The 26,438-nt window shown below is 43.5% G+C and overlaps 1 protein-coding gene across 4 annotated transcripts in view; it reads right to left on the reverse strand.

Annotated features, from left to right (window-relative positions):
- Positions 1 to 21,947, reverse strand: part of trim9 (tripartite motif containing 9) — a 63,546-nt gene extending 41,599 nt beyond the window's left edge. For all 4 annotated transcript variants that reach the window (XM_072458023.1, XM_072458021.1, XM_072458020.1 and 1 more), the window contains exon 1: positions 20,966 to 21,947. In XM_072458023.1, coding sequence (XP_072314124.1) covers positions 20,966 to 21,787 — 822 coding nt within the window. In that variant the 5' untranslated portion in view covers positions 21,788 to 21,947. The remainder of the gene's footprint in view (positions 1 to 20,965) is intronic.
- Positions 21,948 to 26,438: the final 4,491 nt, after the last annotated feature.

A 26,438-nucleotide genomic window follows, 5' to 3' on the forward strand; every position in this document is an offset into this window, starting at 1 on the left:
TCTTACTTTGAGAGACGAGGCGGCCTCTTCATCGCCCGTTTCATCAGAATCAATCCACTCCATTTTGCCCTCCCAAAGCCGTCTGCTCCTTTTCCACGAGCGCCAGGGAGATTTGAGACGCTCTGTTCTACGCTTGGTTACCCAGCATGCATTGTGTGAGGAGTTCAATTGTCCAGAGGCGTTTTTCCATGGGATCTGCCTTATGCGCTGCAAAACGGGATTTCTATATCATAAAAAGTTAAGGATTTGTAAAATTAAGCTTAATTTCACTTTTTGGACAGTTTGTATTTATGTTTGTATGTATTTTTTATTGTCGTCTCAATTCATACATTTTTATTTTAGGCCAAATCATTTGCTGATGGTAGATGTATTTACTCACTTCAACTGAAAATTTAACCAGAAAAAAATTCACAAAACTTAAATATGATAATGAACGTGTAATGAATGAGTTCTTAAAAATAAGTCATATTCATCTTGATTTGAGTATTTTTCGACTGTCTAAAATTATATTTGCCAATGGAACAGGAATAAAATATAAAATAAGAAAGGAAAAAAAAAGGCACTTTTTTCCAAATGTTTCAACAAACACAACAAAAAAAGACGTGATCAAAATAAGAAATAAGAAATAATCAAATAAGAAAAACACGAGGCCGACTCCAATTGGCCAATCTTATTTTGAGATAATAAAATCATACTTAAATTCAAGTACTTATTCAAAACATAACGCACTTAAAATGTACACATTAGACATTTTTAAACGTGTTCATCTATGAGGGACATTTGTTCATTTAAAGGTGCACTATGGAGCGTTAACCATCAAATCTTCGACTTATTGCCTTGAATGTTCCACAATATCTCACTAACCTTGTTTAACTCCGGACAAAACGAAATATTTTGATGGAAAAAGACGTTTATTTGAGGTGAATATTTCATACTTTGCGTGTTATTCTTCGTCGTAAAATCAATTAAATCCAAACCAACCAAGGCAAGATATATATATATATATATATTTGGGTCAAAAGCGCGCGCCAGCGACAATTGTATTTTATTAAACAGAGCTGGAGGACGTTGCCACGGATACCGGCCGTGGGCTGTGCCGGCGGCTCGACAGATGGAGACACAGACTGAGACGACAAATGGGATTCGCCGTTTGAGAGGAAATTATGTTCCAATACGACACAATCTGTACAGTAGTATTACGGATAATTCACTTTAGAGACAATTAATCTACTTTTAACCAAGCTCCAGATTCTGCCACCCGCTATTCTCTGTGGTAAATGGCAGTTATTAAAAATCTGTCCAGGAGTTTAATATTGAAAGGCATATTTATTTGTTTTTAATGATACAAGATAAAATAGTGATCAGTCAACTTGAGTTAAAGGTGGGGACATTGATAAAAATGTATATATTGTTATCATTTTTTAAAGCCAGTCAGACAATTATCATGTAAATCCAACTGAAATGTGTAAAAACATGTATTTAAACGTATCAGTTGAGGTTTAATTATCAAAAATGTCTATAACCTTATTGGAAATTGGATGGATTTTCCAATGTTCCGATGTTGTGATGTTGTGACAACATCACAACATCACAAGCAGGTGACGCCACAATGCAGAGGTACAGGTCAGATCTGTGGAGACACATGCTTTTCTGTGTTTTTTAAAGCAATAAAACAACTGCCACTGAACAAATGTACGATGCAGATACGTTTAATGCCATACAGTGTGCGAAAGTTGCTTTAATTACTATTTAATTACTATTTGATGTATGGATTATTATGAAGTGATGGTTCGTTAAGGTCATACTCCAATGTTTTGTACATGTAATGATGTATATGCTGTAATACATGTGCACCGAGCCCTTGTATGACCATTTTTAGTTATTTTTAATTATTTATCTGTGAAATGGAAAACGTAATACTTTAATTGATTGATTATAGCGCTGGATGATATTGGAAAAGAACACGATATGGAGTTTTACCACTTTAATGTCAATATTGCTGCAATATCAAAGTCTGTCAAAGCAAAACTGACATAACTAATATAATCATTAAAATCTATTGCGTCAACTGTAATACTGCGATATCACTACTTTTGCGGGCTATGAAATGCAGCCTCTAATTGATTACAGTCTTCCATTTTCTTACGCCTGATGCTTGTGGATTGTGGTGACATAACGACTTAACGACGCAGTGGAATTTGCGCCCAACGCTTGTGTTTTTATGGGACGAAATATGTTGTGGTTCAGAATGTTGAACTATTAGCGTTACGTCATTCGAGTCAAACCCAGAGACATTAGCGGCAACGTAGACGGTTGAAAATGGCTCCAAGAACGGGCTCCGCGAACAGCAGCAGTTGGCTAAAGCTAACCATTTCTCAAGGCTATGCTAACTTTGTAAAATAAACAACCGATACTATTTTGAAAGTATAAATTAGCCTATAAAAGTATAAAAGTGAAGACTGTCTAATTGTTTTATGTGAATATTATTATTTCAAGTAAGTTCCTCCTTGGAAACTCGCTCTGTGAAGCTAATGTTGCTAACGCCAACAAAAGCTTGAATTCACGCTCAGACCAATACTTTACAAACAATAACTGTAATAAGACTGTCCACGTTAGAACAATTAGATAAATTGTATCGGCAATTTGGCACTTTCCTGGTTTTCATTACTCGTTTTGAGCAGAACTCAGAAAACGTCTCTCCGAGGTCCGAGTTTTGACTTCCCGAGGACAAACGGAACGCACCAAAAAGCCCAAGCTGATCATTCACGATATGAAATGACTGAATTTTCATCTTGATTTAAATTTGGTTTGTTGCGCAACCCGAATTCAACCAAACACGTATTAAAAGTGATTAACTATTTGCAAGAAAACCAAGTAGAAAACTGTCAAAACTACTGCAATGTAACTTCATTTCTGGGTCACTTACTGTATAATGCTTTCTCCATGTTGCATCTGTTTATTTTGTACAGTTAAATCAAAGCCAAACTTAGTAACGGCGCTCGTTCTGTGCCACGAATAAACGACCTCCTGCTGCGTCGGCTCATTAAAGACGAGGTTTTCAGTTTGTTTTCAACACAAACTGTACTCCAGGCCCCGGGGATAAACTTACACAGATGAAGTCATTACAAAACACCACTTCAAACGTTACAGTAAAGCCACGAATCTTTGACCCAAACAAGGAATAAATCCAATGTAAGCTTGTCGTTTTACTGAACTGGATGCACCTTACGTTAGAAGACTCAAGACTTTAACCAAAAAACACACTCGTAATTCAATATTTTCCGCCAAAAGGAGATGATAATTTGTGTACATATTAAGCTTATTGTTATTTTATTTATGTATTTTATGTATTTTATTTAATTTATTTATTTTATGGATTTTATGTATATATTTATTTATTTTTTAATTATTGTTATTATTTTTTTAATGTGTGTAATGTGTTTGATTCATTCGATTCAATTTATTAATTCTATCTTATAGTTATTTTTTATCTCATAGCAGATTTAAATTCTCTTTTTGACTTATTCATTATACATTGTTTTTTATGAATCGCCGAGACAAGTTCCTTTGTTTTCTGAATTCTGTTCATTGACAAAGGCCATCCATCCATCCATCCATCCATTTTCTACCGCTTGTTCCCTTTCGGGGTCGCGGGTGACTGGAACCTATCCCAGTGACTTCAGGCCTTAGGCGGGGTACACCCTGGACATTGGCCAACTCGTCACAGGGCCAACACAGAGACATAGACATTACAGACAGTTCACGCTCACATTCATCCACTAGGGCCAATTTAGAGTCACCAATTTTGCCTAACACATGCATGTCTTTGGACGGTGGGAGGAGCCAGAGAACCCGGAGAGAACCCACGGTAACACGGGGAGAACATGCAGACTCCACCCAGAGAGATCATGTGATGTTGGTCTGGTCCGGGAATCGAATCGAATGCAACAGTTCTATTAGAAAGCGGACTATTTCCTGCTCAGAATAATACAACAAACATGTTTTCCCAATGTATGTTATTGCTCCTAAACATCGACACCTCGATCTAAATGTGTCACTTTGCTTTTGGGCGTGTGCGGATTTGATTTTTTTTGTTCGTTTCTACCGACGTTGGGCCTGAATAACGACTCAAACCTCTGTGTCTCCACGCTCCAAATACTCAGCCGTCTCTTTGTGCCCGGAAACAACGGACGGGGTCACGGCGAGGTCAGAGGTCACGGCCCCGCCTTTGGTCCGAGCTCACCTGTTCGGAGAGGTCGGATGCAGCGGACCCGGGTTTGTTTTGCACCGTGGAGAGACGTTTCAGTTCTTCTGATCATGAACGAAACAGATGGAGCTTTGAAACGTGAGCTCCAGATCATGTTCTCGGGTTGTGAAACTGCAGTATTCTTAGTTTAGATGAGTTATTTTCACCTTTATTCAGGTCTAAAAGGTCTTGTGTGTGTGACCTGTAGGGATTATTTCAGTGGTCGACGAGTCAAACGGTTATTTCTATTGCACATCAAAGTGTTTAAATACATTATCAACCAAAAAGAGGTTGAAATATGGCGAGTCTAGATAGAGAATATTTACGGATAAAGTGCAGATAGCGCGCTGATATGGGAAAGAATCAATCTAAAAGTGATGTGTCCATCCCGGAGACGCCTGTCAAACACCTGTCATGCTGCAATGTCAAATACATATGGGAAAGAGTGTCTGGAATGCTGTGTATGTGGTCTGTAATTTCTTTGTGATTTTAATGCATTTTTCCTGTTGTGAAGCACTTTGAATTGCCTTGTGTATGAAATGTGCTCTACAAATAAACTTGCTTTGCCGTTATTGTTGAAAATCCGACATTGTTTATTCTTTTTTGACGTTCTGATTTAATATTAACACTGCCTCGATTAAAAAAATAATAATAATAATTTCTAAAAAAAGGTCTCTTCGTATGTGTTTTTGTCTGTGTAGTCCAGAAAACTCTCTTTATTTATTTTAAGACCTGTTAATAATTCATTATTATTACTACAAGGAATAACAAGTTATTGGAGTAGATTGAATCTAGAATTTTGAGATGTATTTTATTTTTCTGTTTGGGTTTTAAATATGGCTTGAGTCCTATGTCGTTTCCACTATTTTGTATTTGTTCAGTTCATCTAATGTAATGTGTGAGTATGTATATGAATGTGAGGATTTAGCCTAACCTTTTTTGGTTTTGTACAAACAGATAAAATTTAAAAAAAATAAAATAAATTAAATGAAGTTAAACTAAATTAAATAAAAGAAACTTCCTGGTTCCCGGACGATAAAACGTGTCGTAATCGGCTGCACACAGTGGCCTCATTTTGACCCTATAGAGCTGCTTTTACAACACATCTGCATATAAATAAACATAACTGCTCCAATCCTCAGCCATTTGAAAACATGCTGGTGTCATAAGTCATTCATAACTTAAGTCAGAATATCAAATTACAGGTAACATATGATTTGTTTAGTTCGGAGAAAGTTACAGACGACTGAACTTGAGAGAGACGAGCTTAAGTGAGATGTTTCGGAGCAAAAGTTTACAGTTTACAACGGTTCGGACCAGTTCAGAGGAGGAATGGTGAAAATATGAGTTGACTTATGGATGTCGTGAAAGAGGATGTGAATGAGATAGAGTGTGCTGCCATTGACATCCAATTTCCAAAGCGATAACTGTTTAAAGCGTTACAACACAGCCCTGCAGACAAAACCATTCACCGTTTCCCTTTCTCCAGCCGGTGTAAATCTGCAAACGACTTTATCCGTAGCCTCGTCCTATTTACCGTCCAAGAAAGTGTTTCTACATGTCTCAAGTTTTCTCCAAAAGTGTCGGGAATAAATTGGTGAAGATTTTTTGCTGACTTCTCGGCGGAGCAGCCCGAAGCACAATCTAAGTGATCCATAAATGATGCATGAAATATATCCAGCTGCATCAATAATGTAGCGCGGCCGTTAACTATCCACGCAGAGGAGAATGAATGTGACACCGCAGGCTTTTGAAACTCCCACTTACTTCAGATTAAACATATATCTTTGTCTAGAATATGATTATACTCTATTTGTTATTTTGTCTTTCTTTACTCCTGGTTTTGTCTTGCTTTAACCCCGTTGTAGTCTTGTTTTAGTCTTGTTTTTGTCTTTCTTTACTCCTGGTTTTGTCTTGCTTTAGTCCTGTTTTTGTCTTGTTTTAGTCTTGTTTTAGTCTTGTTTTTGTCTTTCTTTACTCCTGGTTTAGTCTTGCTTTAATCCTGTTTTTGTCTTGTTTTTGTCTTTCTTTACTCCTGGTTTAGTCTTGCTTTAGTCCTGTTTTTGTCTTGTTTTAGTCTTGTTTTTGTCTTTCTTTACTCCTGGTTTAGTCTTGCTTTAGTCCTGTTTTAGTCCAGTTTTAGTCTTGCCTTAGTCCTGTTTTAGTCTAGCCTTAGTCCTGTTTTAGTCTTGCTTTAGTCTTGTTTTTGTCTTTCTTTACTCTTGTTTTAGTCTTGTTTTTGTCTTTCTGTTTTTAGTCTTGATTTAGTCTTGTTTTTGTCGTTCTTTACTCCTGTTTTAGTCTTGCTTTAGTCCTGTTTTTTCTTCTTTCTTTAGTCCTGCTTTAGTCCTGTTTTAGGCTGCAGCTAGCAAAACAAAGGCTCGTGGCGGCTAACGAAGAGGCTAACGCTATCACAAACCAGGTCGTTCAGACATGTGCTGAGTCAGGCTGCAGCTAGCAAAACAAAGGCTCGTGGCGGCTAACGAAGAGGCTAACGCTATCACAAACCAGGTCGTTCAGACATGTGCTGAGTCAGGCTGCAGCTAGCAAAACAAAGGCTCGTGGCGGCTAACGAAGAGGCTAACGCTATCACAAACCAGGTCGTTCTGACATGTGCTGAGTCAGGCTGCAGCTAGCAAAACAAAGGCTCGTGGCGGCTAACGAAGAGGCTAATGCTATCACAAACCAGGTCGTTCTGACATGTGCTGAGTCAGGCTGCAGCTAGAAAAACAAAGGCTCGTGGCGGCTAATGAAGAGGCTAACGCTATCACAAACCAGGTCGTTCTGACATGTGCTGAGTCAGGCTGCAGCTAGAAAAACAAAGGCTCGTGGCGGCTAATGAAGAGGCTAACGCTATCACAAACCAGGTCGTTCTGACATGTGCTGAGTCAGGCTGCAGCTAGCAAAACAAAGGCTCGCGGCGGCTAATGAAGAGGCTAACGCTATCACAAACCAGGTTGTTCTGACATGTGCTGAGTCAGGCTGCAGCTAGCAAAACAAAGGCTCGCGGCGGCTAACGAAGAGGCTAACGCTATCACAAACCAGGTCGTTCTGACATGTGCTGAGTCAGGCTGCAGCTAGCAAAACAAAGGCTCGCGGCGGCTAACGAAGAGGCTAACGCTATCACAAACCAGGTCGTTCTGACATGTGCTGAGTCAGGCTGCAGCTAGCAAAACAAAGGCTCGCGGCGGCTAACGAAGAGGCTAACGCTATCACAAACCAGGTCGTTCTGACATGTGCTGAGTCAGGCTGCAGCTAGCAAAACAAAGGCTCGCGGCGGCTAACGAAGAGGCTAACGCTATCACAAACCAGGTCGTTCTGACATGTGCTGAGTCAGGCTGCAGCTAGCAAAACAAAGGCTCGCGGCGGCTAACGAAGAGGCTAACGCTATCACAAACCAGGTCGTTCTGACATGTGCTGAGTCAGGCTGCAGCTAGCAAAACAAAGGCTTGCGGCGGCTAACGAAGAGGCTAACGCTATCACAAACCAGGTCGTTCTGATAGGTGCTGAGTCAGGCTAGAGCTAGCAAAACAAAGGCTCGTGGCGGCTAAGGAAGAGGCTAACGCTATCACAAACCAGGTCGTTCAGACATGTGCTGAGTCAGGCTGCAGCTAGCAAAACAAAGGATCGTGGCGGTTAACGAAGAGGCTAAAGCTATCACAAACCAGGTCGTTCTGACATGTGCTGAGTCAGGCTGCAGCTAGCAAAACAAAGGCTCGTGGCGGCTAACAAAGAGGCTAACGCTATCACAAACCAGGTCGTTCTGACATGTGCTGAGTCAGGCTGCAGCTAGCAAAACAAAGGATAGTGGCGGTTAACGAAGAGGCTAACGCTATCACAAACCAGGTTGTTCTGACATGTGCTGAGTCAGGCTGCAGCTAGCAAAACAAAGGCTCGCGGCGGCTAACGAAGAGGCTAACGCTATCACAAACCAGGTCGTTCTGATAGGTGCTGAGTCAGGCTAGAGCTAGCAAAACAAAGGCTCGTGGCGGCTAAGGAAGAGGCTAACGCTATCACAAACCAGGTCGTTCAGACATGTGCTGAGTCAGGCTGCAGCTAGCAAAACAAAGGATCGTGGCGGTTAACGAAGAGGCTAAAGCTATCACAAACCAGGTCGTTCTGACATGTGCTGAGTCAGGCTGCAGCTAGCAAAACAAAGGCTCGTGGCGGCTAACAAAGAGGCTAACGCTATCACAAACCAGGTCGTTCTGACATGTGCTGAGTCAGGCTGCAGCTAGCAAAACAAAGGATAGTGGCGGTTAACGAAGAGGCTAACGCTATCACAAACCAGGTTGTTCTGACATGTGCTGAGTCAGGCTGCAGCTAGCAAAACAAAGGCTCGTGGCGGCTAACGAAGAGGCTAACGCTATCACAAACCAGGTCGTTCTGACATGTGCTGAGTCAGGCTGCAGCTAGCAAAACAAAGGATCGTGGCGGCTAATGAAGAGGCTAACGTTATCACAAACCAGGTCGTTCTGACATGTGCTGAGTCAGGCTGCAGCTAGCAAAACAAAGGCTCGTGGCGGCTAATGAAGAGGCTAACGCTATCACAAACCAGGTCAGCGCTTCAGGTGCTGTGCGTCTTAAACACCGTGGCTTCTGGTTTACCACGTTATCGCGTTTCAGGAGGAAGTGTCCTGCCAGACAAGTGTCGGGGATGAAATTACACGTTTTGTTTAAAATAGCACTGCAAAAAAGGGGAATCTAAGCTAAAGAATCGCTAGGGTTTAGACAGCTGCAGATATATTTACTGCAAATGCGTACAGTATGCGCAGTACTCTGAGCACAGTTTGTACACACGACGATATCAATAACCTTTTCTTCAACTTGTTCATCATCACGGTTATTTTCTTGGACCACGTTTGATCAATTCTGTCCAACGAGGAACAACCAAAAACACCTCAAGGACCAGGACTAAAGCAGGTCTAAACCAGGTCTAAACCAGGTCTAAATCAGGATGAAACCAGGACTACACTAGGTCAATATCAGGACTAAACCAGGACTAAACCACGTCCAAACAAGGGCTCAACCAGGTGAAAACCAGGACGAAACCAGGTCTAAACTAGGTGTAAACCAGGGCTAAACCAGGTGAAAACCAGGACTAAACCAGGACTAAACCGCAGTGGTTTCCAACCTTTTTCTCCTACATTTTACCCGTGGATACATTAGGGACCCAAACGTCCTTCTTCTACCTGCAATGCTACTGTCTTATATAATTACTTTATGATTAATTATAGATGTTATAGAACAGTAGTGATTCTAAAATATTTTATAAGCTATTAACGGGCCATTTGTTCGTTAACAATCACACAATCTAGTCCAGACCTCTTTTTCAGGAACCCCTGGGGACCCCGAGAATCTTTGGGGACACAAATTTGGGTCCTGACTCCAAGGTTGGGAATGACTGTGCTACTGTACATCAGAAACACTCAGTTTGAAAGTACTATTACCGGTACATTCCGTTGATGTTCTAATTTTTGTTTAGTTTGTTGAATGAGTTATGCATCGGATTAAAAACTTCTTTTCTTGTTCGGAGATTCAGTCGCTGAGCCTGGAGCTAACGCTAAAATATTCAGTTTCCAACAGAAAAACATGGAGAATATGTCACAACTCAAGCGTCCTCCGCAGTGACAGGAGACTGGCCTCCCAAAGGTAAGCAAACGACTTACAAGAACTCATTATCATTAAAAAAAAAAAAAAAGGAGTTTTAAAACTTTGTCCAACATTTTGGTTCATTGCCTTTTATTTTTTAGTATTTACATTAGCTTCATTGCACAGACCTTTGAGAGTTGATTAGCTTCATTGCACAGACCTTTGAGAGTTCACACAAGGAATATGCAACAGTTACTCATATTATCCTAAAGTAAATGGAACGGTATTAAACTAACATTTAGATGACTTTCATGTGGTGTGTACAATTGTTGTGTCCTTGAGCAAGACACTTCACCTGCATTAGCTCTGCACAGTCTGGAGGTTAAACGAGAGTGTGGATTGTTACGATTGTTGTAATCTGCTGTTTAAGCGTCGGACTGCGGATTTGTTGACCCGGTTTATGGTTCGTGTCTCTGTAATAATTGCTCCGCCGATCCACATGAAACAAACACTGGCACAAAGTTCAACGTCTTCCCTGTCAGCGTGAACACACAAACGTGACATCATTTTTCCTCAGAGGCCTCAGAAAGTGGCGCCATTATTCAGTTCCAGAGGCTTGTTTGTAGAAAGGACTTTAAAGGGTCTAAGACAGGTTTGTACGATTGTCTAATTTAGACTTTATTTGGTGTGTTTATACCTGTTGTACATGTAAATTATAGTTTTACACCAATCGAGCAGGTATTTGTGGAGAAAACGAAAATGACAGGAAGTGACATCAAACCAAGGACGCTCACCAAGTTTATGCAGAATTTACACAAAGAAACAACTTTTTTGACTCTCTAAACATGAATTCAACAAAATAAAGTCGCTCTCTTATAATATATGAGAGCGACTTTGTTTATTTTCTATTTCTATTTGTCGAATTTTAAAAAATTGTGACATTAGATGAGTTTTGGCCCAGTGTTTGCTGGGTAATTTCCTAGTGTGATGTCATCGATTACAAACAGGAAGTGAAATTATCAACCTAAAAAAATGTGCTATTCTGGGATAAATTTGTATAATTTTTTTGCAAAATCTAAAACATATTTATCTTAACTGCATTTTAGTTCAATGAGTCGTGCGACCTTTAGGGGGCGCTTTAAGCCACAGGGCTAATATGGTTTGTGCAGCCAGTCGCAAACACTTATTCTGACTTTAACTTGACGATTGATTTGAAAATATATATACATCTTCATTTAAAATAACATATTAAAGTGAAAAAGGTGGCACAATATATTTTTTAAAGCTGGGTACATAGTTTTTCTCTGTAAATGTGTATGTTTTGTGTTCATACCCAAAGAGTATGTCGTAAAAGCTGCATGTGAATATCACCCAAGCGCCAAAGTGTTTGAGAGTGACCCAGATAATAATAAATGATCCTCTCACAGTGGAATGTTCAGGGTCACACATGTTAGAATACCTCTTTATCACTAATGTCCCTCCGCGTTCCTCCCACGCTAATACCTCCAGACCCAGTAATCACCTGTAATTAGCTGTGAACACCAGGGGGCGATATGTTTAGAACATCTAAAACGGTTCAGGGGGTTTTACAGCGACCTTCAGTGACATCTGAGAAGAGAAAATTATGTAGATCCAAAATATTTATTCTCTTAATCTCCAGATGGATGAAGTCATAAAGTGCACTTTATATAAATTGGGATTATGGTTGGTGAAAGTGTTGATACTGATCCCTGAGTGAGTAGTGAAACTTAAGAGTTGATCTAGAAAGAAAGAGGACAAAGTTGGATATTTCCTGAATAGTTTTAGAATGGTCTTAAACACATATCAGCCGTAGGACAAGACCATTTGGTATGAAAGAATCTAGAGATGCACCGATCAATCGGCCACCGATTTAAAAAGCCGGTTTTATGCTGAATCGGCCAGAATCGGTGACCGGCCGGTCCATGTTGTAATTGCCGGTTTTCGGCGCATGCGCGGTGCGTAGCAGCTCAACGCGCCCAGAGCAAAACAGCTAAAAACTAGAAGACTCTTTCAGAGCGCGGCGGCCAAAGCGTCCAGTTAACATTCAAGTCTATGTAAACGCGATTCCTGCTTTTTCGGCGTGGAGCTGCGTTTTGCCGCTTTCCGCTCTAGACAAAAGCTTTGACAGGCATAAGCTTCAAAGCGTTAAAATTGTTCGTCGCAGAAAAGTTCAGATTTGTTCAACTTTGGTGGAATACAAGAAGGAGCGAGCCTGGAGGAGGATCAGAGGAGACTGGACTGTGGGGTAAGTTATTACAACTTTGAGACGATTACAATCTACGTGTTGATAGTTGATGCGGTCAAAATAATTTGCGCTGGTTTGTGTTTGACTAGTTCATGTGTTTATTCAGAGGAATCTGCAGAAGAGTAGGGACACATGAAGGAGCCAGAAGAAGCAGCAGCAGGGCTGTCAGAAGAGTTAGTTGTTGTTGTTCTGCTCAACTAGCAGAGCTAAGCTACGAGCTAATGCTAACAAGAGATCTCATCCTCCTGAAATGAGACTTTAAAAATACTTTGATGCATTTGAGACATACATTACGTAGATACAAAACTTAAATTACTGACTCGAACAGCGAAATGAGTGACTACAATCTAATGTCAGGACTATTTAACTGTCCCACAGCCTCAAAGAAATGTTTACACAATAATCTGTGCTCTAGAATCTATAGTGCTCTAGAATCTATAGTGCCCTAGAATCTATAGTGCTCTAGAATCTATAGTGCCCTAGAATCTATAGTGCCCTAGAATCTATAGTGCCCTAGAATCTATAGTGCCCTAGAATCTATAGTGCTCTAGAATCTATAGTGCACAGCTGATTGTGCTTCTAGTGAGAGTGTAAAGTTATCAAAGAGCTGATGAAACTGGAAAATGATATTAGCAACATAAATGTGCCTCATTTAATATACTGTATTATAATAGTAAAAGTTTGAATAATATTGCAGTAAATGTACTGGGCTCAAATATAACTGCTGTACAATGTTCTTTAAGATCTGGATTTGCCTTCAGCCCTCCCTGTTGTTCCTGCCCCTGTTGCTCCTGCCCCTGTTGCTCCTGCCCCTGTTGCTCCTGCCCCTGTTGTTCCTGCCCCTGTTGCTCCTGCCCCAGTTGCTCCTGCCCCTGCTGCTCCTGCCCCTGCTGCTCCTGCCCCTGTTGCTCCTGCCCCTGTTGCTCCTGCCCCTGTTGTTCCTGCCCCTGTTGTTCCTGCCCCTGTTGCTCCTGCCCCTGTTGCTCCTGCCCCTGTTGCTCCTGCCCCTGTTGTTCCTGCCCCTGTTGCTCCTGCCCCAGTTGCTCCTGCCCCTGCTGCTCCTGCCCCTGCTGCTCCTGCCCCTGCTGCTCCTGCTCCTTCAGGGGATGCTGGCCCTTCTGCTGCACCCACAGGTGTGTAAAAGCATTTGGTTGGATTACAATTTGTTTTTTAGCCTGTGTCATCTAAATTGCAATGATTTTTTTTTTTGTAGAACCACGAGGAAGAGGTGCTTTGAGAGGGAGGTGCTGGCAGCACTCTGGGACTGACCCTCCTCATGTTCCATCTGCTTCCTCTCCTGCAGAGGGTTCCAGCTCATTCAAAAGAATGTGTAAAATTACAAATGTATAAATTACTATATGAAAATAGTTAATTTGATTTCCATCTGGAACCACTGGAGCTGCATCTTCTGCAGGAGAAATGGACTCCTTTTTCCTCGGTGTCCCCCACTCTTCTCCAGGCCATATATTAATTAGTATATCGCTCTGTATTTATATATTATTTTTTATATATAGTTATTTATTTTTCCACAAAATAAATTACATTTTATATTATAAAACGTGTGTCCTGTATACATGCAACTTTTTCATAAAATACTGTGTAGTTTGTGGGAAAATCAGTGGCTAGATAGAAAATCGGTATCGGAAAAATCGGTTTTGGCAGGTCAGACCTCCTTAAAAACCGGAAATCGGTATCGGCCAAGAATTTTGGAATCGATGCATCTCTAAAAGAAACTAGACCGATATCTGGATAAAAGTGAGACTCTAGTCGCCTCAAGAGGGTCTTGGTTAAGACATGCTCTATGCAAGGCTACTTTTCATCTGTAGAGCCCTGGTCATGATGTTTAAGGTTCAAAACAACAATAAGCCACAAGTCAGATGTTCAGATTGCAATTTTTTACAAAAAAATACAGTAGACACACAGTAGACTCTGGAGAGCAGTTTCAGTGAGAGACTGACCCATCCTCGTTGTGTGAAGGAGACGTTTCACAGGTCTGTCCTTGCAACACTGAAATTTCCCCATTGAGTGGACAAATAAAGGCTTATCTTTATCTTATCTAGATGTACAGCCGACATACAGAACCACACAACATGTGCTATAGTGATTAACAGGGCCGGCCCAGCCTATAAGCGAACTAAGCAGCCGCGTAGGGCCCCGAGGCTTTAATAGGGCCCCCAATCTGGCAACCCGTTTTATGCGAAGTGCAAGCGCAGCGTGCGCCACTAGTGTAGTAGCGCTGCTGGCGCGGCAGCGCACACAGCGGTAACATATAACGCACAAACTGCATTTATTTGTAATGACAATCTGGCAACCGAGACACCAAACCTGCGCTGATTGGGCAACTTCATTGTGCGCGAGCAGAACGAGAGCAAAACATAAACACAACACAACGTGGTCCTCATGTCCAGAGGAATATATATCTCCCGGTGCCGAAAAACGAAAGAAGAAACTTCTTGACGATGTAAAGAAACTGCAAACTCAACAACACTCTCCAGGTATTGAACTTCTCTTACAAAGAGACGGTTAATGCTGCTGTTTGAAACAACACGATTCTGTCACGTTAGTTGCTCAGGCTGGAGGAGACGAGAGCTCTGCCCCGCGCACAATAATATGTCTGAATGAAAGATAATAAGCTTAACATTTACACCAGCCCGGTAGTGTGAGCTGCAGGTGAGGCCGGTGAGGGGCGTCTATGCCCCGGGTCACGAAGAGGCGGAGATCCGGTCCGGACGAGCGCCGTCTCGTCCAGAACCTCTGACGTGAGACTTTGGAGTGAACAGTGTGCGGCCCCTGTCCCGGGCCCCTGTCCCGGGCCCCTGTCCCGGGCCCCGGGCCCCTGTCCCGGGCCCCTGTGCAGCCTCAGTCAGAGATGAGCTGGTTTGAGTTTGCGTCTCTCTCTCACATCACCATGTGTGAGATCAATCGTGACTCGTGATGTCTGTTTTACTTCTTAACGTGGAATGAGAGGAACGTGAAGGTTTATGCGTGTAAGGTCCATCAGCCAATCACATCGCAGCATTGTTTCATGCAGGAGTCCAGTGTGTGACGTTCTGATCAGAAAAAACATTTATATTGTAATTCACTTTTAATAGAGCAATAAAACATTTCAATTTATTTAAAAAGCATCATTAGACTATTTGTTATAAATTATAATAAATTGATAGTGAAAAATAACCAGACATATTATGATTACGTCTGTTATAGAATAATATTATATATTTTTATACAAAAGTGGCAAAGTTGCAGAAACGCAGTCGCTTCACTATAGCTAGGTTTGGACCTTCACTTCTAGTTCTGTTCATTCTCTGGGAATAACATGTTTGCACTGTTTTATCAGTGTTAATTGTTAATCAAGCAATGCTTATGCCATTTGTTTAATTTACTATAACTTGTTTTGTCACTTTGGCAAGAAGGAACAGTTGGGAGCAGTAAAAGATAAATTATTAAGGATAACTATTACTTTTACATTTTCAGTTAAAATGAATCAATTTGACCATAATTATTTTTCATAGCCAATATTGTATTGAGTAATTAAGTACACTATTGTATTAATAACTGGCTTTAATCATTTTCTCCTGGCACAGTTTCATCACATCATCATTTTATAGCATTACAACCTCAACATTTGACTCTTACTTTAGCCGGCTGGACCACATTAAAATGCAGCAGAAGACCCAAAAAAGGTCTGAAAATCTCTGGGGGAGGGCCCCCAGACCCCCCTGTTCATTAATTTAAACTAATGTGCTAATGTGGCTGTCGACCCTTAACGCCCACAAATACACCCAAAAACATATCTGGGACGTGTGTTATTTGTACAGGGAGTAGAGGTGATGTCAGCGGAATACCAAGTTGCATTGTGGGATTTAAGTTATCAATATTTGAGCTTGTGAGGTGCTGAGAATAAACTAACTGGCAAACAGATGCCCTGGAGTTTTGGTGAACTTTGTTTAAATTGAAGAAAGTTCCCATATGTGGATTGTTCACTGACAATGGCAATAAAACTGATTCTGATGACGTGGTGAGGGGCCCCCAAAAATGTTTTCGCTTAGGGCCCCCTGAAGGCTTGGGCCGGCCCTGGTGATTAATGCTGGTGTGTTTACCAGCCATTGGCTCAGATGTTTAGTCAATGCCGACATGTGGTTTGTTGTTCCATAACCTCTGATCTGGACTGACTAAAGATGCTCTTCTTCCTCAGATCACAGTCGCCTCTCACAGAGCCTCTGGTGACACGGCCAGCCTTGTTTCTTTGGCTTATGAAATCTACAAGTGGAGGAGGAGCCAACTCATGCATGACTCTGTACATTAAGCATAAATCTGCAAATGTATGAGACTCAGCCCAAATGATGAGCTCGGATATCTGACATATCTGGGATTATAAGCAGTAATAAAAAGTTACAATGGTTTTTTCACATGTACAAAATGTAGAATAAAGGTTCAGTAGGTCTTTCCTTCCTGCTGCTGTCAGACTTTATAACAAAAACTGTTAGTACTGAACACTCGCAATACTGACCTAACCTAATACTGATGTGCAATTCTGTCATATGTGCAATTACTGTGAAATTCATGTGCAATCTATGTGCTGTCGTGACACATATTCATGTGCAATTACTGTCGGGATCACATGCAATGGTATTTATTTATGTATTTATTTATTTATTTGTCTATAGGAGTTTTTATTTATTTATAGGAGATCTTCTACTGAAAGTGTTTTTCAGACTTCCTATAAGTGATCTGTTCTTCTGTATCTACCTCTGTATCTACCTGCGTTGCACCAATGAAATTTCCCCATGTGGGACAATAAAGGAATATCTTATCTTATCTTATCTTATCTTAAACTCAGAATTTCCTCTAAAGTCCTTATAATCCCAGTAAAACAATGAATCGAATCGTAAAAATGTTAATGGACGAAAACGCCGTAGACCGATAATTTACAGAATCCCATAATCTGTTCAATTTACAGGTTATTAATGTGTTTGTGTGGGAGGTTTCATTCTCAGCTGCCTAGACAAGCTTTTACATCCCCTCCTACAGTTTCTGAAAGTGCTTTATATCTTTTATCAAAAACTCTATTCATCGAAGGCCATTTCGTCTTTCTCTCAGATCCGCGTTTTTAAGCGTTACACACGGTCTCCACGCACTCAATCAATCACATGAATATGATAATCTTGATTTGAGGAGCTTTTCCTCGTTGCTTCCACGTTTTTCTCAAGTATTTCAACGTCATTTCAATCCGACTCGTGCCAATAGGCTTAAAAAATGTAACTTAACCCGTGAAAGGAGTTCATTTCGAGCCAAACTATCTCGAAAACTGTCCGTGCAACAAGCGAAACATCTCTGTCCTATCGCTGAAATTACCTGAGCGAGTCAAAACAACAACCGCGAGGTCACCAGTCTGAACGGCAGTAGTTTAAACGTACTTAAAGGGTTGTTCTTGCAGTGTTTGAACAGGTCCCCGTGGACTTGGAGACAGAGAGGGGTCCGGGGAAACAGACCAGCTCCGTGAAGAATTCCCAAAGACGTCCCCGAGAACACATTCCTGACCTTCGCACAGCCGGGTTTAATTAAGAGTGAGCGAGACGGAGTCGGAGGATTTACGACTCGCTGGTAAATAGATGGTTTGTAATGAGCGTGATTGTCAGAGAAAATGTTGTTAATGAGGCCGGTGGCTGCAACGCAATCGTCACGCTTGAGAGGTTAAATAAATCGTTGTCTTTACTTTAAGCAGTTAGTTCATTTTGACCTGTACTGGATATTTAAAGACTTTATTTAGTGTATCTATACCTGTTGTACGTATATATTATAGTTTTACACAAATCGATTAGGTGTATGTGGAGAAAAAGCTGAAAAATCTGTCGGAAATGACAGGAAGTGACGTCACACCAGACACACTCGTTCCAGTTTAAGTTAATGCATAAATTACACAAAACTTTTTTGACTCTCTAAACATCAATTCAACAAAATAAAGTCGCTCTCATATATTTTTATTTGGCAAATGAAAGGAATAGTGACATTAGATGAGTTTTTGCCTAGTGTTTGCGGTAATTTCCTAGTGTGATGTCATCAGTTACAACCAGGAAGTGAAATTATAAACCTAAAAAATGTGCTTTTCGGGGACAACATTCTTATAATTGTTTGTTAAATTCAAAATCTATAAATCTTTAACTGCATTGTAGTTCAACGAATCGTCCGACCGGTCAGTGCTGATGGTCAGAATGTTAAAAAGTACAAATATTGGCCTGGTAAATGGGTCTTTCTCTGGTCCAAAGCACCAGAGAAAGACCCATTTCTCTGACACTGGCCCCTGCCGACCACTGGCCCCTGCCGACCACTGGCCCCTACCGACCACTGGCCCCTGCCGACCACTGGCCCCTGCCGACCACTGGCCCCTACCAACAAACAGGAACAACAGATTAGAACGCTCAGGACCTGGACTAACATCTCAGATCGATACAAATCACAGCTGACCAGAAACACCAAGAGAAGCACTAAAACAGCTCAAACCAGCCCAAAAAAGCTCAAACCAGCCTAAACCAGCTCAAACCAGCATAAACCAGCTCAAAGGAGCTCAAACCAGCTCAAACCAGCACAAACCAGCACAAACCAGCTCAAAGGAGCTCAAACCACCTCAAACCACCTGAAACCTCCTCAAACCAGCTCAAAATCAGAACTAAACCAACTCAAACCAGCCCAAACAAGCTCAAACCAGCACTAAATTAAACTAGGACTTGCAGGTCGCCGACTTTAACCCACAAAACGCTCAGCTGCATTCACACACCAAATCAAATACGAACCAAACCTGGAGCTAAACCTGGACTAGAGCCTGACTAAACCATCGGAACGGGACCAAACCGAGTCTACATCAGGTATAAACTGGGCTCAAACCAGGATGAGTGTAATAATAACCAGCTCTCCATCTGCCTGCTCTGGACCAGCAGCTTTTGCAGGTCGGACTGAACCGGAAGCCCCCTCTCGACACCCCCGGTCCCCCCACCGCCTCCACAATCGCCTTCTAAAAATACTCCTCCACGTTTGAGCTCCTGTTATCCACAGAGGAGACGAGGCGGCGCGGGTCAGCACTCTGGGAGTGAGGGTAATCTCACAGAAGACGACACGCTCGGAGATGGAGAATGTTCCATCTGTTTGACAAGTGGTTCTGTGATCACGAGGAGATGATTGGAAAGAGGAGAGGAAAATGGGCTCTTTACAGGAGAACGGACTGAAAGAGGACGTGATCGAGAGGGAAACAGGACTGACCAGTATTTATCTGCCTTGACCTGACCCTCTCCTCGGCATCTTTTCTTTTTTATATATATATCTCATCTTTGGTCTTCCTGTTTCCAGGCAACTCTCAGCGTCCTCCTCTCTCAAGACCAATCATCAGAGTCATTAACACGTGAGAAACTGAACACCTCCAGCCAAGAGCACAACACAATGGCCTCGTCTCAAGTGTGTTTGTGTTTGTAACAGAGCATCAGTTTGAAAGAGGCAGAGAGAGGCAGAGAGAGGAGGAGAGAGGAGGAGAGAGGCAGAGAGAGGCAGAGAGAGGAGGAGAGAGGAGGAGAGAGGCAGAGAGAGGCAGAGAGAGGAGGAGAGAGGAGGAGAGAGGCAGAGAGAGGCAGAGAGAGGAGGAGAGAGGAGGAGAGAGGCAGAGAGAGGCAGAGAGAGGAGGAGAGAGGAGGAGAGAGGAGGAGAGAGGCAGAGAGAGGCAGAGAGAGGAGGAGAGAGGAGGAGAGAGGCAGAGAGAGGCAGAGAGAGGAGGAGAGAGGAGGAGAGAGGCAGAGAGAGGAGGAGAGAGGCAGAGAGAGGAGGAGAGAGGAGGAGAGAGGCAGAGAGAGGCAGAGAGAGGAGGAGAGAGGAGGAGAGAGGCAGAGAGAGGCAGAGAGAGGAGGAGAGAGGCAGAGAGAGGCAGAGAGAGGAGGAGAGAGGCAGAGAGAGGCAGAGAGAGGAGGAGAGAGGAGGAGAGAGGCAGAGAGAGGCAGAGAGAGGAGGAGAGAGGAGGAGAGAGGCAGAGAGAGGAGGAGAGAGGCAGAGAGAGGAGGAGAGAGGAGGAGAGAGGCAGAGAGAGGCAGAGAGAGGAGGAGAGAGGAGGAGAGAGGAGGAGAGAGGAGGAGAGAGGCAGAGAGAGGAGGAGAGAGGAGGAGAGAGGCGGAGAGAGGAGGAGAGAGGAGGAGAGAGGCAGAGAGAGGCAGAGAGAGGCAGAGAGAGGAGGAGAGAGGCAGAGAGAGGAGGAGAGAGGCAGAGAGAGGAGGAGAGAGGAGGAGAGAGGCAGAGAGAGGAGGAGAGAGAGGGAGAGAGGAGGAGAGAGGCAGAGAGAGGAGGAGAGAGGAGGAGAGAGGCAGAGAGAGGAGGAGAGAGGAGGAGAGAGGCAGAGAGAGGAGGAGAGAGGCAGAGAGAGGCAGAGAGAGGAGGAGAGAGGAGGAGAGAGGCAGAGAGAGGAGGAGAGAGGAGGAGAGAGGCAGAGAGAGGAGGAGAGAGGCAGAGAGAGGAGGAGAGAGGAGGAGAGAGGCAGAGAGAGGAGGAGAGAGGAGGAGAGAGGCAGAGAGAGGAGGAGAGAGGAGGAGAGAGGCAGAGAGAGGAGGAGAGAGGAGGAGAGAGGAGGAGAGAGGAGGAGAGAGGTTGCGGGCAGTGGTTGTTGGAGCTGTGCTCAGAGTTCTCTGTGAACAGAATATCAAAGAGCTGGAGCTCGAGCCTCTGCTTTAGACACAAACTCGGCCTGTGACTTATTGAATGCAGCAGCTTTAGTTGTAATAACTCGTGAATAATGTTCAACTGCAGCTGCTCCTGTGACAGCTCTGGATCTCGTGCGCACCTGTTGCTCTGGATGAAAGACTTTGTTTTGACGCACGCACGTGCGCACGTACCTTGTGCAGCTTCCACATGGCGCCCAGGGCTTTGACCTCGTGCGTGCCGTGCTTTCCCTCCTCCAGACACTGGTAACACACCGGGTTCTTGCACTGGACGCAGTACATGCTCAGGTTCTCCAGCTCGTGCTCGGTGCACGTGGAGATCTTGCGGGGGCTCGTGCGGCGGCTGATGCGGCCCTGTGCGGGCGGCACGAGGCGGTGTTTGGCCAGAGGTCCGCGCGGCGGGTGACAGCGCACGCGGCACGGGTCACAGTAGAACACGTCGCACTGTTCGCACATGACCGTGGCTTCTGTGGGTGTTTTCTCACAGAGCTGACACCGCAGCGCCGCGGCTTTGCTCTGCTGGTACCGGTCCACCACCGCCTCCAGGACGCGGTTCCGCGGGAAGCCGCGCAGCCCGCGCTCGTCCAGCGTCAGACTGCGGTGGCACTGCGGGCACGTGATGCAGGAGTTCCGCGGCACGGGAGTCAGAGCCCCGGGCGCGTGGGGCATGAGGTGCTGCGGGGCCCCGGGGGGAAACACGCGCACTCCGTTAGGAGACTTCTGACACGGGGTGGTGGGCGCGCTCACGAAGCCCCCGTAGGAGCCGTAGCCACTGTCCGCCTCGCTGTACAGGCTCATCTTGTCCAGGTCCAGATAGTCATAGTCCGACACCGCGGAGCCGGACGCGCGGCTCTGGGGCGACTCCGCGTCCGGAGTCTGCACGAGGATGTTCCGCGCGCACGCGGAGCACAGGTTGTGGGAGCACGGCAGGATGATGGGCTCGCGGTAAAACGAGCCGCACACCGGGCACTTGAGCTCCTCCTCCATCTCATCCATGGCTCTGCTCTGCGGAGCACCGGGCTTCGACCGGGACTGAATCTTGGTTCAGAGTGGGGTCTCAGGCCTGGTCAAGTCCAGCCCTGATCCTGCAGTAGATGGGATCCTGGTCCGGTCCTGGTTTAGTCCCGGTTTAGTCCCGGTTTAGTCCTGCTTTAGTCCCGGTTTGCTCCCGGTGCAGACCTGCGCTCCTGTGCGTCCTGACGGTCTGTGAGCGTCTAACCTTGAGCTCGAGGCAGACTGCGCAGGAGCTCGCCTGTGATTGGTCAGGGCCGTGTGTGGCGCGTGGACCGGGCTGTGATTGGACGAGCCGCGGATTCCCACAAACCATTGGAAGCCTGAATAATGAGCTCTAAAGACACCGCGGCGTCTGAAGAGTCTCAATGAAGTGAGTGTCTGTGTGAAGTGACCACAGACAGCAGGACGCGCCGCTCACTGACCTGTCCAGTCTGTCCTGCTCACTGACCTGTCCAGTCTGTGCCGCTCACTGACCTGTCCAGTCTGTGCCGCTCACTGACCTGTCCAGTCTGTCCCGCTCACTGACCTGTCCAGTCTGTGCCGCTCACTGACCTGTCCAGTCTGTCCTGCTCACTGACCTGTCCAGTCTGTCCCGCTCACTGACCTGTCCAGGACGTGCCGCTCACTGACCTGTCCAGTCTGTCCTGCTCACTGACCTGTCCAGTCTGTGCCGCTCACTGACCTGTCCAGTCTGTGCCGCTCACTGACCTGTCCAGTCTGTCCCGCTCACTGACCTGTCCAGGACGTGCCGCTCACTGACCTGTCCAGTCTGTCCCGCTCACTGACCTGTCCAGTCTGTCCCGCTCACTGACCTGTCCAGGACGTGCCGCTCACTGACCTGTCCAGTCTGTCCCGCTCACTGACCTGTCCAGTCTGTCCCGCTCACTGACCTGTCCAGGACGTGCCGCTCACTGACCTGTCCAGTCTGTCCCGCTCACTGACCTGTCCAGGACGTGCCGCTCACTGACCTGTCCAGTCTGTCCCGCTCACTGACCTGTCCAGTCTGTCCCGCTCACTGACCTGTCCAGGACGTGCCGCTCACTGACCTGTCCAGTCTGTCCCGCTCACTGACCTGTCCAGGACGTGCCGCTCACTGACCTGTCCAGTCTGTCCCGCTCACTGACCTGTCCAGTCTGTCCCGCTCACTGACCTGTCCAGGACGTGCCGCTCACTGACCTGTCCAGTCTGTCCCGCTCACTGACCTGTCCAGTCTGTCCCGCTCACTGACCTGTCCAGGACGTGCCGCTCACTGACCTGTCCAGTCTGTCCCGCTCACTGACCTGTCCAGTCTGTCCCGCTCACTGACCTGTCCAGTCTGTCCCGCTCACTGACCTGTCCAGTCTGTGACACAAGAACCACTGACACATTACAACAGATATTAGAGGAGTTTGCCCAAAGACACAATGAATCAAACTGTTTTTTTTTTATGCAATTGCCTTTGAAAATTACAATTATTTTACTGCCTTGTCATATTACAATATAATATACTTTCCCTGTAATATTACAATATTATATAATATACTTTCCCTGTAATATTACAATATAATATACTTTCCCTGTAATATTACAATATAATATACTTTCCCTGTAATATTACAATATAATATACTATACTTTCCCTGTAATATCACAATATTATATAATATACTTTCCCTGTAATATTACAATATAATATACTTTCCCTGTAATATTACAATATACTATACTTTCCCTGTAATATTACAATATTATATAATATACTTTCCCTGTAATATTACAATATACTATACTTTCCCTGTAATATTACAATATTATATAATATACTTTCCCTGTAATATTACAATATAATATACTTTCCCTGTAATATTACAATATAATATAATATACTTTCCCTGTAATATTATAATATACTATACTTTCCCTGTAATATTACAATATTATATAATATACTTTCCCTGTACTATTACAATATAATATACTATACTTTCCCTGTAATATCACAATATTATATAATATACTTTCCCTGTAATATTACAATATAATATACTTTCCCTGTAATATTACAATATTATATAATATACTTTCCCTGTAATATTACAATATAATATACTTTCCCTGTAATATTACAATATTATATAATATACTTTCCCTGTAATATTACAATATAATATACTATACTTTCCCTGTAATATCACAATATTATATAATATACTTTCCCTGTAATATTATAATATACTATACTTTCCCTGTAATATTACAATATTATATACTATACTTTCCCTGTAATATTACATTATAATATACTATACTTTCCCTGTAATATTACAATACAATATACTCTACTTTCCCTGTAGTTGTGTAAATGCCACATGTAATTGTAGTTACAGTAGTACTGGACCCAACACAACACGTCACACGAGTCAAGGCTCTTCTCACCACAATGAGCTCTGTCTTTTATATTTGTGGTACTTTTTCATCTAAATACCTGCGGTGAGGCCGCCATGGCAACAGGAGTCCTATGACACTTTAGGAACAGAAGAGACGCTGATGAAGAGGCCGGCTCTGATTGCATTTACATATTCTACAGCTGCAGCGGCCACAGCTTTTGTCTCATTCTGATGATGATGGTCCTAAACAAGAGGAGGACAGAGTACTGCACTTACAGAGTACTGCACTTACAGAGTACTTACATAGTACTGCACTTACAGAGTACTGCACTTACAGAGTACTGCACTTACAGAGTACTTACATAGTACTGCACTTACAGAGTACTGCACTTACAGAGTACTTACATAGTACTGCACTTACAGAGTACTGCACTTACAGAGTACTGCACTTACATAGTACTGCACTTACATAGTGCTGCACTTACATAGTACTGCACTTACAGAGTACTGCACTTACAGAGTACTTACATAGTACTGCACTTACAGAGTACTGCACTTACAGAGTACTGCACTTACAGAGTACTGCACTTACAGAGTACTTACATAGTACTGCACTTACAGAGTACTGCACTTACAGAGTACTGCACTTACATAGTACTGCACTTACATAGTGCTGCACTTACATAGTACTGCACTTACAGAGTACTGCACTTACAGAGTACTGCACTTACAGAGTACTGCACTTACATAGTACTGCACTTACAGAGTACTTACATAGTACTGCACTTACAGAGTACTGCACTTACAGAGTACTTACAGAGTACTGCACTTACAGAGTACTGCACTTACATAGTACTGCACTTACATAGTACTGCACTTACAGAGTACTGCACTTACAGAGTACTGCACTTACATAGTACTGCACTTACAGAGTACTGCACTTACAGAGTACTGCACTTACAGAGTACTTACAGAGTACTGCACTTACAGAGTACTGCACTTACATAGTACTGCACTTACAGAGTACTGCACTTACAGAGTACTGCACTTACATAGTACTGCACTTACATAGTACTGCACTTACCGAGTACTGCACTTACAGAGTACTGCACTTACAGAGTACTGCACTTACCGAGTACTGCACTTACAGAGTACTGCACTTACATAGTACTGCACTTACATAGTACTGCACTTACAGAGTACTGCACTTACATAGTACTGCACTTACATAGTACTGCACTTACAGAGTACTGCACTTACATAGTACTGCACTTACAGAGTACTTACATAGTACTGCACTTACAGAGTACTGCACTTACATAGTACTGCACTTACAGATTACTTACATAGTACTGCACTTACAGAGTACTTACATAGTACTGCACTTACAGAGTACTGCACTTACATAGTACTGCACTTACCGAGTACTGCACTTACAGAGTACTGCACTTACAGAGTACTGCACTTACAGAGTACTGCACTTACAGAGTACTTACAGAGTACTGCACTTACAGAGTACTGCACTTACAGAGTACTGCACTTACATAGTACTGCACTTACAGAGTACTGCACTTACAGAGTACTGCACTTACATAGTACTGCACTTACAGAGTACTGCACTTACAGAGTACTGCACTTACAGAGTACTTACAGAGTACTGCACTTACAGAGTACTGCACTTACATAGTACTGCACTTACAGAGTACTGCACTTACAGAGTACTGCACTTACCGAGTACTGCACTTACAGAGTACTGCACTTACAGAGTACTGCACTTACCGAGTACTGCACTTACCGAGTACTGCACTTACAGAGTACTGCACTTACAGAGTACTGCACTTACAGAGTACTGCACTTACCGAGTACTGCACTTACAGAGTACTGCACTTACATAGTACTGCACTTACCAAGTACTGCACTTACAGAGTACTGCACTTACAGAGTACTTACAGAGTACTGCACTTACAGAGTACTGCACTTACAGAGTACTGCACTTACATAGTACTGCACTTACAGAGTACTGCACTTACAGAGTACTGCACTTACATAGTACTTACATAGTACTGCACTTACATAGTACTTACATAGTACTGCACTTACAGAGTACTGCACTTAGAGAGTACTTACATAGTACTGCACTTACAGAGTACTGCACTTACATAGTACTTACATAGTACTGCACTTACAGAGTACTTACATAGTACTGCACTTACAGAGTACTGCACTTACAGAGTACTTACATAGTACTGCACTTACAGAGTACTGCA

Source organism: Eucyclogobius newberryi, unplaced genomic scaffold, assembly GCF_026437365.1.
Source record: "Eucyclogobius newberryi isolate DKJ021-1_F unplaced genomic scaffold, fEucNew1.0.hap1 SCAF_21, whole genome shotgun sequence".
NCBI classification, from domain to species: Eukaryota; Metazoa; Chordata; class Actinopteri; order Gobiiformes; family Gobiidae; genus Eucyclogobius; species Eucyclogobius newberryi.